Consider the following 12925-nt stretch of genomic DNA (forward strand, 5'->3'; position numbering starts at 1 on the left):
TTTCGCAAAACCAATAGAAGTATGCGAAGTATATTACTTGGCATACGCTGCCTACAAAGGCAGATTAAGCGAGAGCACGAACGTGCGGTATCTTCAGGGCTGAATCGTTGACTAGTTGCTTGGAGTTATCCTCAGTTCGGGCGCGGTACATAGTACGGACCTCGAATTAGATCGTTGTCTCCAGGACTCGCAGCATTGATCTGAGCCACGCAGAACACAGCTACGAAGATCGCAATTTGGCTAAGCTTCATGGTCGGGCGTCTTGGAGGGGGAGGGTGGTACTGCGACGTAAAGTGGGAATTGGAGAATGAGGACAGAGAGACCAGCCAAGTATGTTCCGGTTGCATCATTCTTGGTACATCAAACTTTATGAGTTGGTTGAAGACTTGATGCACTATGCAGCTTTGTATCATACTTGCAGGCAGGACTGATAATGACATGTTCACTCCCCAGATGTCCCTATCGATTTGTTGGCATTTGGTGTACCGCAGCCTGCAGGTGTATTGTCGTACATGTCGTATTCGAGCCTATTTTCCGTAATTTTCGACCCGTATGAACTGGGCGTACGCAATGCACGGAAATCTTCTGGCGCAGAGTGTCATAATGAGGCGTTGAGTTGTATGCTTGTGGGTGAGCGTATTTGAAGAAAGCCTGAACCATTGTGCCACAGTTTGAAGCACGAGCCAACTGACCCTTTGGCGTCACGGATATGCAGTGGAATCGGGTGAAGTTAGCCGTCTAAACTGCAACAAATTCAAATTCAAATGCAGTGGAATTACCTTGAAGCGCGAGACAGCCAAAAGGCTGTCTTTCAACAAGTTCCAACTGGATACAAAGCTCTGGTGGAAATAAATGGCAATAGTGCACGTAGTGTTTTCGAGAGATGGACTCCTTGCATGTTGCAACTTTGAAAGGTCGTAGTTGTCGAAGTTGTGTGGGCAGCGCTGCTCAAATGCTGCAGGACGCTAGATGAATCCTGTTATCGAGCATCCAGTCGGAGCATCTTGAGTGGATTGTAGCAACGCAGGTGAGGTGAGTCTTCGTACTGTACGCGACGCTTTCACCATCTCGGTTGACGAGAGATGCATGGAATTCGCAGTCCTGCAGTTCCCGATCGTCGGAGGTGCCACGTAAAGCAAAATTAGCTCCTCGAAATACAACTTCCCTCGAAATACAACTTCGTGCACACACCTCCATACCTTGGAGGCAAAACTATAATTATCAGGTTGACATACCATCGATGAAACCACCAAATCATGGAGGGGAGTCCATTTTAGTCCATTTTAGGAGCCCTCCGGTCGTGAGCGCCAGTATCAGACAACTCGGTGCACTCCAACCTCAAAAGCAGCATGACACGCCAGCGGGGCCAACAAGCAACTTACGACCAAATGATGGCCGAGTTGCAACTCGATTCCGATGGGGAGGAGCGAGAGGCAAAACCCCACGAACCGTGGCAGGACCGTCGAAAGTACGACGGCCTTGAGAGCCGTCGACGCGTGACATTGTCGTCCCCAAGACCGCAAGAAAAAGTTGCCGACAATTCCAAACACTTGGACGCTCGAAGTGAAGCGAAGAGCAGTGAGCTCGAAGCTAAGGATGGCGACTCTCGACGGCGGCGACTTTCGTTCCCGAGTTCCAATGAGAAGCCCCCATCACGAAAGGGTAGCAGCAGCTTCAGCCGCAGTCACAATTCGGAAGGCGACGCCCCCAATGACTCTGACGACTCTGATCAAGAACGCGAAGGTAGCTTGTAACGCTACCGACAGTTCGCAACACATTACGACGACTAACTCTGCTTTGTCGACCTCAGCACCAGTTATCAACGCCAACCGGGAAATCTTTGGAGCGGCCAGCGCTGCTGTCAAGGACGCGGGTTTCTCCGGAGGAACGAGACGGGCAGAGATCGATGCGCTTCGCTCATTCGTATTGCGATCACCTGCCCAAGGTTCCGCTGCTATTCGGGTAAATGCGCGTCTGTCCTCCTAAATACTGTGGTTTGTTGGCAAAAGCTCACCCTCGTCCTGCTCCTCCATAGTGTTACGTGGAACGCGATCGGAAGGGGCTCAACCGACTCCACCCCGTCTTCCGCCTCTTCCTCGAGTCAGGGAAGCAGTTTTTGCTGTGCGCGCAAAAGCGAGCAAGCAGCAAAACGTCCAACTACTTGCTCACCATGGAGCAGAACCCCACTAATCGACGCAGCAACCTCATTGTTGGAAAGTTGCGGAGCAACTGGGTACGAAAGTCTTGCATACGAATACGGTACCCATCCACGCCACGCTAACCTGGGTCTCCACCGTACGTTGTACAGTCAGGGTCCGAGTACACCATGTACGACGACGGCATGAGTCCGGACAAAACAGCACTCGAAGCGAATGTTCGGAACATCCTGGGCGCTGTCGAGTTCTCATACGATGACATGGGCCCCGGGAGACTCGCCGCACAGATCCCCCACCTGCAAGGTAACGGTATTGCATCCACTTGGAAGGATAAGCCAGCGGATGCTGTCAGTGCAGAAAGCGAAAAGCTTCTCATGCTGCACAACAAGAGACCGCACTTCGACGAAAAGACTGGCGGGCATGTCCTGGACTTCGGTGGGCGCGTCACGATGCCGTCGATCAAGAACTTCCAGATGATGTGCGACGTAAGACACCAGTGATGCAGTCATTCGCACGATATACGCCACCTCGCGAGCTAACCTTGTTTCTCTCAACTGCGGCATTCAGGCTCTCGGAGACGAGACTGTGCTGCAATTTGGTAGGGTATCCTGCCAACCACCTGGACCACGCAGGCAATGCAAATGCCACAAAAGTACATTCGTCATGGATGTCAAGGCACGTTCTGGCTTGTTCACAGTTATAGTTCATGATAGCACTGTGATCTCACGAACACCCCCGTCATTTGAGTTTTGCAGTACCCACTCAACCCGCTCCAGGGATTTGCAATTTGCCTCGCCACACTCGACACCAAGTTCACCGACCTCAAGCTCTACGACAATGTGACCAAGCTCATCAAGAGGAAATAGATTCAACAGCATTTTCACCACACCTCCCTAGCAGCGCCATGCTTCCAGTACATGTTCCGTATATGTGTACGCTACAACGCGTCGAAGATATGATACGGGAGCCAAACCGCTCTCTGTCACACCCACACGACGACCTATTTACCGACGCGAGTTGCGCCTTCGCTCCCCGTAGCTGCTGTTGTTGTTGTTGCTTCTGTAGGGTCTTGTGGGCAGCGCCTCGTTCAAGCGCGCGTAACCTTGGTTTCCAGAGCTTTTCCGCGACCGAGACGAGCCTCCGCGGTTCCGGTTTTTCTTGCCACCCTTGGACGATCTATCGTACGAGTAATAGTCTTCATCCTCATCATAGTCGTAGCCGTTGTAGTCCGGGTACTCGTCCTCCACATCCCGGCCACGTTTGCGACCAGTGACGCGTCGACCATTGTTGTTATTGTTCGAGCTGTAGCAATCCGCCGCGAAGTGTCCGGGTTGACCGCACTTGAAACAGTTGCCTCTGCTCCTACCATATCCGTTCAGGCGCACAGGACATTCGGCGGCGATGTGGCCGGCCTCATTGCACTCGTAGCAAGTCTGCACTGTGCGACCACTGGCTGTCCTGGCCGCGAAGTTGGTCGCTGTCGGCTCCCTGTACGTATCGCACTCGTCCAGCGTATGATTCTTCGCGCAGTGGGGGCAGTACACGCGTCTGTCGGCAGGAGGAGGGACTGGCACGCAATGCAGATGCCCCACTTTCGTGCACACCATACAGGTCAGCAGTTCCTGTCTTCCTACGTTGTCGCAGTTGTCTTCAATGTGGCCGGCGCGACCACAAATACTGCACGGATCAATGTCCAGCGACCGATTGCTGCAATCGCGCTCCTGATGACCCAGTTGCAAGCAGTTGGTGCACGGCAAATTGGGGCACGCCCAGGACTGGTGGCCCCGCAGCGCGCAGTAGTAGCAGGGCGGCTGCAGTTTGTCGTTCATGCAGACACTAGCCATGTGGCCCACCTCTCCGCAGTGGAAGCACTTGGTGGCCAGGTCTGTGACAAAGTACCTGTTCTCCTTGCGTTTGCGCCCGTCCTCGGCGTTCTTCTTCTTCTTCTTGCTCTTCTTGTCCTTGCCGTCCTCAGCGTCATTCCCATCATGGTTCTCCTTGTCGTTGCTCGTCGAATTGGCGTCGAACAGCGGCGCGCCGACCTGCATCTTGTTGCTGTCGTCGTCCTGCTGTTCCTTGTCGTCCTCCGCCGTGATGTCCTTCTCCACCTCCACGTCGCCCGCATTGCCGCGGAATCTCGTGCCGAAGTCGCTCAGGATGAAGTCGTTCAGCGGCTCGAGCGGGGGCTCCTCGAACACGGGGATCTTGCGCTCGCTGGCCGGCACGAGTAAGCGCGCCGCCCACTTGGAGAGCTTCACGCCGCCGGCCTCATTCGTCGCTGTCTTGGGCGGGGCGTCACCACGCTCGGCTACGGCGGGCTCCTCCTCCTGATTCGTCTGGTTCTCAGCGTCCGAGTCCACGCTGATTGGCTCGCCAACGTCGTCGTCGTCTGAGTCCCAGCGAGACGCCGTCTGATTCTTCGACGTCGTCTTGGGCGCGCGCGTGGGCTGCACGACGCTGGGCGCCGGCCGGTGCGCGCGCGGGTCCGACGGGTCCAACACGTGCAGCAGCTCCTCGTCGCTGTCCGAGGACTCACTCACGTCGCTCATGGCGTCCAGCACGCCCGCGTTCTCGCCGCGCATCACTCCGGGCCGCCTTGGTCTACCGGGACTTGCCGCCTTGGTCTATTGCGCTCTGCCAATGAATCGGCCACCTACGGCGAGTGGCAATATTCGACCAATGAAAACAGACGAGGAAGACGATTGGCTGAATATCTGCTATTCTGTAGTAGAACCGACTGCATCTTCCTGTAAGAGAACATCTCGGGGCGGCACCATCACTCTTGCGCGCACTTCCGCACTCCCCGCAGAGCCGAGCGAGCCATGGCGTCGATTGATGAGCCGCTGGATCTGATCAAGCTGAGCGTGGCCGAGCGCATCTACGTCAAGTGCCGCGGCGACCGCGAGCTGCGCGGCGTGCTGCAAGCCTACGACCAGCACCTGAACATGGTGCTGAGCGACGTGGAGGAGACCATCACGGTGCAGGAGCTGGACCCGGAGACGTACGAGGAGCTCATCAAGCAGTCCAAGCGCACCATCGAGATGCTCTTCGTGCGCGGAGACGTCGTCATCCTCGTGGCGCCGCCGCTGCGCACGGCCTAGACGCCCTGATCGCAGGATCCAGACCCCGCCAGACCCGACTTCACCTTGTTTAAGCTGCTAGGCACTTTTCCTTCCTCTTTGCTTTATTTTTCTTTCATTTTATTTTCCATGGCATTTCTTGTGTTGAGGTGAGGGTCTGTTACAGTACACTTGACGATGCTATGCTATGAGAGAACACGTGAGCTAGGGACTGTCGACGTGAAGGCTCCAGTGGGTCTCCAGCCGCCGCTCGAAGTCGCGGATGGAGGCCTCGACGTCGTCCATGGCGTCGGTAGGGCGAAGTGAGCTGCGCTGTCGTTGAGAGGCGGACGGGGTGTACGAGTGGCAGGTGCTGGGTGAAGAGGAAGAGGAGGAACTGGAGCTGGAGGCGGCGCGCTCGCTCGAAGAAGATGTCAGGTTGTTGGAGGAGCGTTGGCTGCTGATGCTGTTGCTGCTGGTTGTGTGTTTGCTGTGCACGTGGGGTGCTTTGCTTTTGGCGTGTGGGTTTGTGGTACTGGGGCTGGAAGGCTTTTTGCTGGGGCTGCTACTGGATTGCCACGCCTGCTTCCTTCTTGGCAGAGACTTGTCACGTTTGTCGAAGACCCATTTGTTCTCGGCTCGAAGCCGGGCTTCTCGAGCCGAGGCTTCCTCTAAGACGCGCATGCGCTCCGCGTCAAGCTGCTCTCGTAGCTTTCGCCGCACGTTGATATCGTAGACGAAGTCGATCGGCTCGCCCTTCGACGTGGCGGGCTTGTTTGATGACCTTTTCGCTCGGCGTTTGGGCGATTTGGCCGTGCTCTTCGAGCTGCATGCAGCGAGGTTGGCGTCACCTGGGTGCGTTTTGGCAGATGAAGACGCCGTTGGTCTCGTGGCTCGTTTGCGGTAGATTCTCGTGTTGCCACTCGTGGTCTTTTGCCGTGGCTTGCCCTTTTTTGAAGCTGCGTTTGTTGGGGCAACGAAATCACTTGGGATCTCGACGGTCGTCCCGAAAGCAGTGCGAGATGGTTCCCTCTCATCCTGTGGATTGCAGATATCTACCCAGAAGATTCTCGTTAGCAATTGGACGCATGGAGGCAAGTTCAAGGACGCCATACCGCGGTTGGCTTCCCCGTCCAAGTCTCGGAAGACCCATCCCATCGAATGACTGAAGCGGTCAAGTTCTTCACGAAACAAGCTCGAGCTGACGTTAGGTGCATGGGTGTCGGCTGGAGCGTGGCAGATTGCTGGCGTACCTTGCATACATGAACGCCCGTGGTTTAGTTCCATGAGTGATGACATCGGTAGCTACGCAAAGGACTTCGTGATTGCCAAGTGTCGGACGGACGAAAAAGTCACGGGGCTCCCACATCGTGCGTATATTTTTAGGATGATTACGCTAAAATGATTCTGCTGGCCGAGGAAACGTGAGAGGAATTGTTGGAGGATGACTTCAAGGCGGTCACGATATATATGGTTGTACTTCCGCTTGTTACTATTTCTCCGCCCTTCGGTTAAGGTACTCAGTGCAGGCCAACACGAAATGGACCACAAGAGTATCTGGGCCACTGCATTTCAGCAACCTCGTGAAGTCTAACCCCATCATCTTGGGCTGCGAAATGTCCGAGACCCACCTACGTTTCCCCACGCCTGTCAGCAACATCAATGACGGGATAGCTGTTGCAGCTTAAAATACAACCAACGGGCCTTATCCAGGTGATGGCAGCCAGTACGCGCAAGCGAGCGTTTCGCTCTTGGTGACTTCAACATACTCTGTAACCTTTCATCGTCGAGCCTCCACTCGGAATGGCGCCATTGACGACAACAGATCCCACTCGTCGAAGGTAACTATGTACTTGTCGCCAAATAGGAGGTATCCTAAGCGGACCAGTTCGTAGTTGTTCAGGTACACGCTAGAGTGACGAAGATCACCGGCTGAAACGTGTTTCTGTGGCGAATTTTGCGGAAATGGAGTGACCAAGTTGTCTCTTGCGTCAGCCACCGAGCCCGACGTGTATATGTACACTGGTGAGATGCCTAAGCCACCCACATCGGTGGCGTTCAGCGCAAAAGCTTGCTCGATCCACGTAAATGTCTTCTGACACCTTTTGCGAACTGGAAATGAAGGCGCCAGTACAAGTTCACACCCAGTACGACAAGCTTGACGATAAACATTGATGTTACTCGGCCATTCATCCGCCACGCGACGTTGGTGGTGAAGAAATCGTGAAGTTGCAGTGTCTTGACCTCGTCGCAAAAGACAACAGTGGCTACCCGACCGTCGACGCCTTCCAGCCAGCCCGAAGCCGCCAAATCCCTGCGGAAATAATGAAGCAAGCACACTAACGCCACCGTGGGGGCGAAGAGCTTGTCGGACCTTCGTCGGCGAGTGATTTTTGCCAGCAGATTGAGCAGGCTGTAGTACATGAGCATGAGCTGAGCAATTGCGGGGTAAATGGTGAACCAAGCTTCAGAAAGCCCGGACTACTGTCCTTCAAGCGGCAGCCTACCGTCCAAAACGCTGCCAGGGTCATTTTGAGTTGCGGGAGCATGGAGATTAACAAGAAGTCGAAGCTTGTTGACCCGGAGACGCAGCCAATTCCACCCCCGAAGCAGGGTAGTCTGCCCTGGACGACGCCGATGTGGAGCGATACGAGGGACATTATCCATCGGATGAGTACAAGGCCGACCGACAAGTTCGAGACCAACGTCTCCCAATCGTATACGATCCGCACAATTCGTTCCTGGTCTGTGTCATAGCGGAAGATGCCGTACCATGAGCCATTCGAGATTCATGCTCTTTCGTAAGACGATACTGGTCCCTAAAGAGCATACCGTAAGACAAAGCGTCTTACGTTTTGCAATCAACGCATTTTGATTACATCTTGATTTTAGTATACCAGTGGCTACATTGTATTTTGTCACTCAAAACGTAAGACAGTTTGTCGGACACCAGTTTGCGCCATATTATTGGTCAAAAGCTCTACTTGACGTGCAGAGCTGCATGCACATGCTCGGGCCCACTCAACCACGACAGCGGTGCGGATGCAGGCTGTGTTGGTGCACCTTTGTTCGCCAAGACGACGCAGTTGCATGGCGCGTAGGTCCGTCGACAACAGGATGATATTCTAGCTGCAGCCACGGCGGCCGCGCCAGGCCTTGCGTGAAGCCTTAGCGCTAAGGCTGTTGTGATCTGTTGCTCTTAAAATGCCACGCCCAGAGCTTTTCAGTGCCTGGATGGTAAGGAATTGTAAGGATTGCGCCGTACTCCTTGCGTTTTCGCAGCTCGCCACAGGCAAGCGAATCTCTCTTTGTGAACAAAATGCCTCCGTCCGAACGGAGAAGCTGGATGCGTTGACCGAGCACTCGAATGTGATGCGGCCGGCACGGGATTACTCGCACCGCCGAAGTACAAGATTCAGAGGTGCGCTGTAGGCGCTCTAGATCTATTACTTGTAGTGTATGGGGCCCGAGATTCGACAGCAGAGCTCCTCTGCTGCCAGCCAGTCTCGCAGTGATAGCAGTCTTTACCTCTAAGTCTCAATCTCACTTTTCAATTTGCCTCGAACCCCAAGCATCACCTCAACAACACTACACTACACCAGCTTCGCCCCCTCAACTGCTTTCAACCTCCACCCTTCCTCGCCGCACCGTGCCCAAACACAACAGGAATAGTGTCAGGAGGGAAATATTGTAGGAGTTTTCGTACTGTCAGGTTGCATTGTACGTATCATGATGCGGGCAAGCCTTCCTTCAATAGCGGGGTTAGTTACGTAGCATAAGAGGCAGCGATTCTGAAATCTAGAGCGCTTACAACCGCGCCAGTCTATTGCTGTCTGCTAAGCTTGAATCTACGTAGTGTTTCCGTTTCGGCTTTGTTGACAAGTTTCTAGAGAGTGCTCGAGCGTACATTCTACTCGTTTGCTATTCAATGTACGCTCAAGCACAATTCAGTTCTCCGTGTACCAACCGCGTTGTGTCCTCCGAAGGGCATCTCCCTACTTACGCCGACTACGCGGCTTCATGGAAGAGCTCCTCGGACCTCATAAAATATGTATAATACACACTTTCATTTGAAGGACCTGGCATTTAGTAGGTCGCTAGTTAGGCCAAATAACTGTGATGCACTTCACATTACTACGAAATCGAAAACGAAACAAATACACGTTCATGCTGCCGATTCTGCTCGTCAGCACGGCTATCCGTTGCTGGTGCATGCCACGACGGCGACGCAGACGGCCCGGCCAAGGGCATACACGGACAACACCACGCATAATATTAGCCAATCACATGGCTAAATTTGATTTGTCGTCAAACTGTCTTACGAATGCTCGACACAAGTGATTGTGATCGAGTTTAGAGCCCGCGCGCAGTCCGATGTGATGAATTTCGTTCCCCATTTGTCGAGTCTCGGAGCTGCCAAACAATTGTCTTCGATCGAGCAATCCAGCTCCGTTCCGGTTCGTGTGTTGAATACCCGGAACATCATGTAGTACGGCGCCCCGGGATTTGAGCTCATGACGTCAGAAAACCAGCGTCCACCTTCCAAGTCTTCGTACCATCCATTCCGCCACACGCCGCCAGGTTTCTTCAGCCAGTGAAGTATGCGCTCGTACCGAACCGTATTGACTCCACGAAGACTCGCTTGGAAGATATTTCGCGCGCCGTTTGCATCGCCATAATATGCGTCTTCGAGACGAAACATACATGCGTCGCCATCCCAAGTCGGTACTGCGTGTCGATGGCATTGTCCCAGTAAGGCATGATCAGCACCGGAAGCGAGTACGGTATCCTGAATAACCTGTTGCTGTCAGCGTCTTCAACTACCCTCAGGCCGTCGGCGGTGAAGTTCTTGTAGCCAAGTGCTGTACACGCTGCCAGAATGTTGTCAATGGTGGAAGCGATGAGAGCGCAAGTGTCCCTGTAGGACAGAAACGCAGCGGAGTCTAGCGCATCTTCAGTCGATACTTCTCGCCGCTGAACAACTCGATAGCCATGCTTCGCCGCTCCTGTTGCGTCTTCCAAAATGGCCTCGACACCCTCTGATGCGAGCAGGGAGCTCACGATTCTAGGCTCCTACGCCCTTCCATAGCGTACACAGGCGACAACTCGGTCGGCGTATGGCATATCGTTCGGTACAACAATTTTTAAAGTGCCAAGAGAAGGATCACGGCCATATTCGAGATGTTGCATTATCATCATTGTCACACAAGCCGATGCGAAGACCAGAAGCTTGATGAGCGCAGTGGCGAGTGCTCGAAGAACACTTGAGAGGAAGTTGGAAAGTTGAAAAAAGATTGATTGATTCGTTAGTTTAGCGTCGGCGCGCCGCCGCCGCGCAACCAGCAGTTCTTGGCGACCAGGACATATCCAGGTCCCATCCTAAAGTCTATCAATCTCAAATCCTAGATCAATCCTTATCTACCAATGAAAAACTACTAATCATATTCGTAGCTTGGCCAAAATTTGTGACTTGCGTCCCATAATCAAAAGTCCGGCTGGAAAACTTGATTGTTGCACATCTCAAGGATTTACAGCCAATGAGGTCGCGCGAATGTCCATGTTTACGCGTCCCATAATCAAGTTTACTTTTGACACCAGCCAATAGGATAGCATATAATGAATATAAACCATGCATCCCCGTATTACGCTGTCCAGCGTAAACTGAAGTGCTGTGCAGCAGCACTTGACGTGGGAGTCCTCTGCCATCTCATCGGCAGACGGACGTCCACGTCACATGACCTCCCTTCCAAGAAGGCCCCACTACTTCGAAGCTGCACTTTACTTCTCCTTGGAGTCCCAGTACTTGTCAATGAGCCCTGGAATCTGATTCAGGTGCTCTACGGGTTCCCATGTAGCGTCTTCTCGGGGTTCACCAAGCCACCAAATCCGATATTGGAGCTTCTTCTTCCTGCGACGGTGGCCGATGACTTCACGTACAAGTTGTCCCTCTGAGCCATCATTCAAGATCACCTTGTTAACATTTTGGCTGCGTGATTCGTCGCTGCGATACGGCTTGAGTAACGAAGTGTGGAAAACGGGATGCAACTTGAGCCCCTTCGACAACTTCAGCTCGTAGGAGTCATGTTGAACTTGCTTCACGACCGGGTAAGGACCAATAAACCTTGGCGCAAGTTTCTTCGCCTGTGCAAACCCCTTGTGACGAATGTTCAAGTTCCGTCCATCCAAAAGTACCATATTCCCGGGTTTGAAGTCTTGAGCAAGCCTGTTCTTGTCATAATACGACTTCATTCGAGTTTGCGCCTCACTCATCGCGTCTTGTGCTATTTTCAGAATTGCGTCTTGCTTGAGCAGGAAATCATGTGCTGACTTCTGCAACTGCTCAACCTCTGGGTCCCCAGCCACCTCATCTGGCATATAGGGCACATAACCCAGATCAGCCTCAAACGGTGACATACCGATCGAGGAATGGACACGTCTGTTGTACGCGAATTCGGCGAGATGTAGGTATTCATCCCAATCATTCTGGAATGGGTTCACGACACCTCGTAGATAGTCTTCAATAAACCGATTAGTACGCTCGGTCTGACCATCCGTTTGCGGGCGGAAGGCGGACGACAAGTTATGAGTTGTCTCTAATGTCTTAATCACCTCCTGCCAGAACTTTGATGTGAATTTCGAGTCACGGTCTGAGACGATCGACTTCGGCACTCCATGGTCTTTCACATAATTGGCCATGAATAGCGCAGCAGTCTCTTCTGCTGTTACCGCCGTGTTCGTGGCAATGAACTTAGCACGCTTCGCCAACCGGTCCACAATAACCATAATGGCGTCTTTTCCGGCTGCCGTCTTCGGTAGTGCAACCATGAAGTCCATCGTCACATCAATCCATCTGCCTCCTGGAATTTCCAACGGTTGAAGTAGTCTCGGCGGCTTCGTTTGGCGTGCCTTTTTTCGCTGACTAAGCTCGCACGTGTTCACATAACGCTGAATGTACTTCGACATCTTGGGCCAGTAATATTTCTTCTGGACGCCTAAGTATGTCTTGAAGTATCCGGGGTGACCTGCCGTGACCACATCGTGGTTTTCACAAATAACACGGTTCTTCAGATCTTCATTGTCCGGAATTACCAGTCGAGCATTTTCATCATCTCTCGTTTGGTAATACAGCAGTCCATTCTTCACAGAGTAGCGTGGTACCTCTTTACCACTAGCGATACTCTGCAACAGCTCCTGAACTCTTCGGTCTGTATAGTACAGTTGTTTGGCCGAGTGCGTCACAGTTGCACTGGTCGTTTGGACGCTAGCTACAATTTCACGGTTTCGAGCCGCTTCAATGAGCTCTAACCTGAGCGGCTTTGTGCTCAAAGAGTGGGTTTCGAGACACTGCATCCGACACTTGGTTACTGTCGCCTGGAATCCATTTGAACTGTGGTTGGAACTCGGCTAGTTCATTAAACTAGCGAGCCACACGACGGTTTGTTGTCTTCTGCGTCAATATAGTCTCAATACTCTTGTGGTCTGTCTCCACCGAAAATGGCCGATCGAGCAGGTAGACTCTCCACACCCGAAGCGCATGCATAATAGCCAGCAATTCCTGTTCGCGCACTGGGTAGTTTAGCTCCGCTGGTTTCATTTTACGACCAGTGAATGCGATCGGATGCTCGAGCCCTCCCTCGTTTTGAAACAAGACTCCCCCTATGGCAAAGTTCGAGGCGTCCATACGAATACCGAACGGTTTTTCGAAATCAG

The 12925-nt window shown here is 53.0% G+C and overlaps 4 protein-coding genes across 4 annotated transcripts; 3 read left to right on the forward strand and 1 right to left on the reverse strand.

The window, feature by feature from the left end:
* Positions 1-1349: 1349 nt before the first annotated feature.
* Positions 1350-3022, forward strand: PHYSODRAFT_488286 (hypothetical protein; the record flags this gene model as incomplete). The annotated part of the gene is made up of 6 exons (XM_009526339.1): positions 1350-1529; positions 1744-1962; positions 2036-2233; positions 2309-2641; positions 2724-2835; positions 2904-3022. The coding sequence occupies 6 exons, from the start codon at positions 1350-1352 to the stop codon at positions 3020-3022; spliced, it is 1161 nt and encodes a 386-aa protein (XP_009524634.1).
* A 500-nt stretch (positions 3023-3522) lies between these two features.
* On the reverse strand, positions 3523-4738 carry PHYSODRAFT_251378 (hypothetical protein; the record flags this gene model as incomplete). The annotated part of the gene is made up of 2 exons (XM_009526340.1): positions 3523-3676; positions 3791-4738. Coding segments are annotated over 2 exons (1102 nt in total), but the record flags the coding sequence as incomplete, so codon positions are not given.
* A 223-nt stretch (positions 4739-4961) lies between these two features.
* Positions 4962-5580, forward strand: PHYSODRAFT_285678 (hypothetical protein). The gene has a single exon (XM_009526341.1). The coding sequence runs from the start codon at positions 4979-4981 to the stop codon at positions 5255-5257; it is 279 nt and encodes a 92-aa protein (XP_009524636.1). The 5' UTR covers positions 4962-4978; the 3' UTR covers positions 5258-5580.
* A 6236-nt stretch (positions 5581-11816) lies between these two features.
* On the forward strand, positions 11817-12031 carry PHYSODRAFT_491495 (hypothetical protein; the record flags this gene model as incomplete). Its single annotated transcript, XM_009526342.1, has 2 exons — positions 11817-11890; positions 11926-12031. Coding segments are annotated over 2 exons (180 nt in total), but the record flags the coding sequence as incomplete, so codon positions are not given.
* Between the last annotated feature and the right edge of the window lie 894 nt (positions 12032-12925).

The sequence above is a fragment of the Phytophthora sojae genome (assembly GCF_000149755.1).
Source record: "Phytophthora sojae unplaced genomic scaffold PHYSOscaffold_3, whole genome shotgun sequence".
In the NCBI taxonomy this organism is placed as follows: Eukaryota; Oomycota; class Peronosporomycetes; order Peronosporales; family Peronosporaceae; genus Phytophthora; species Phytophthora sojae.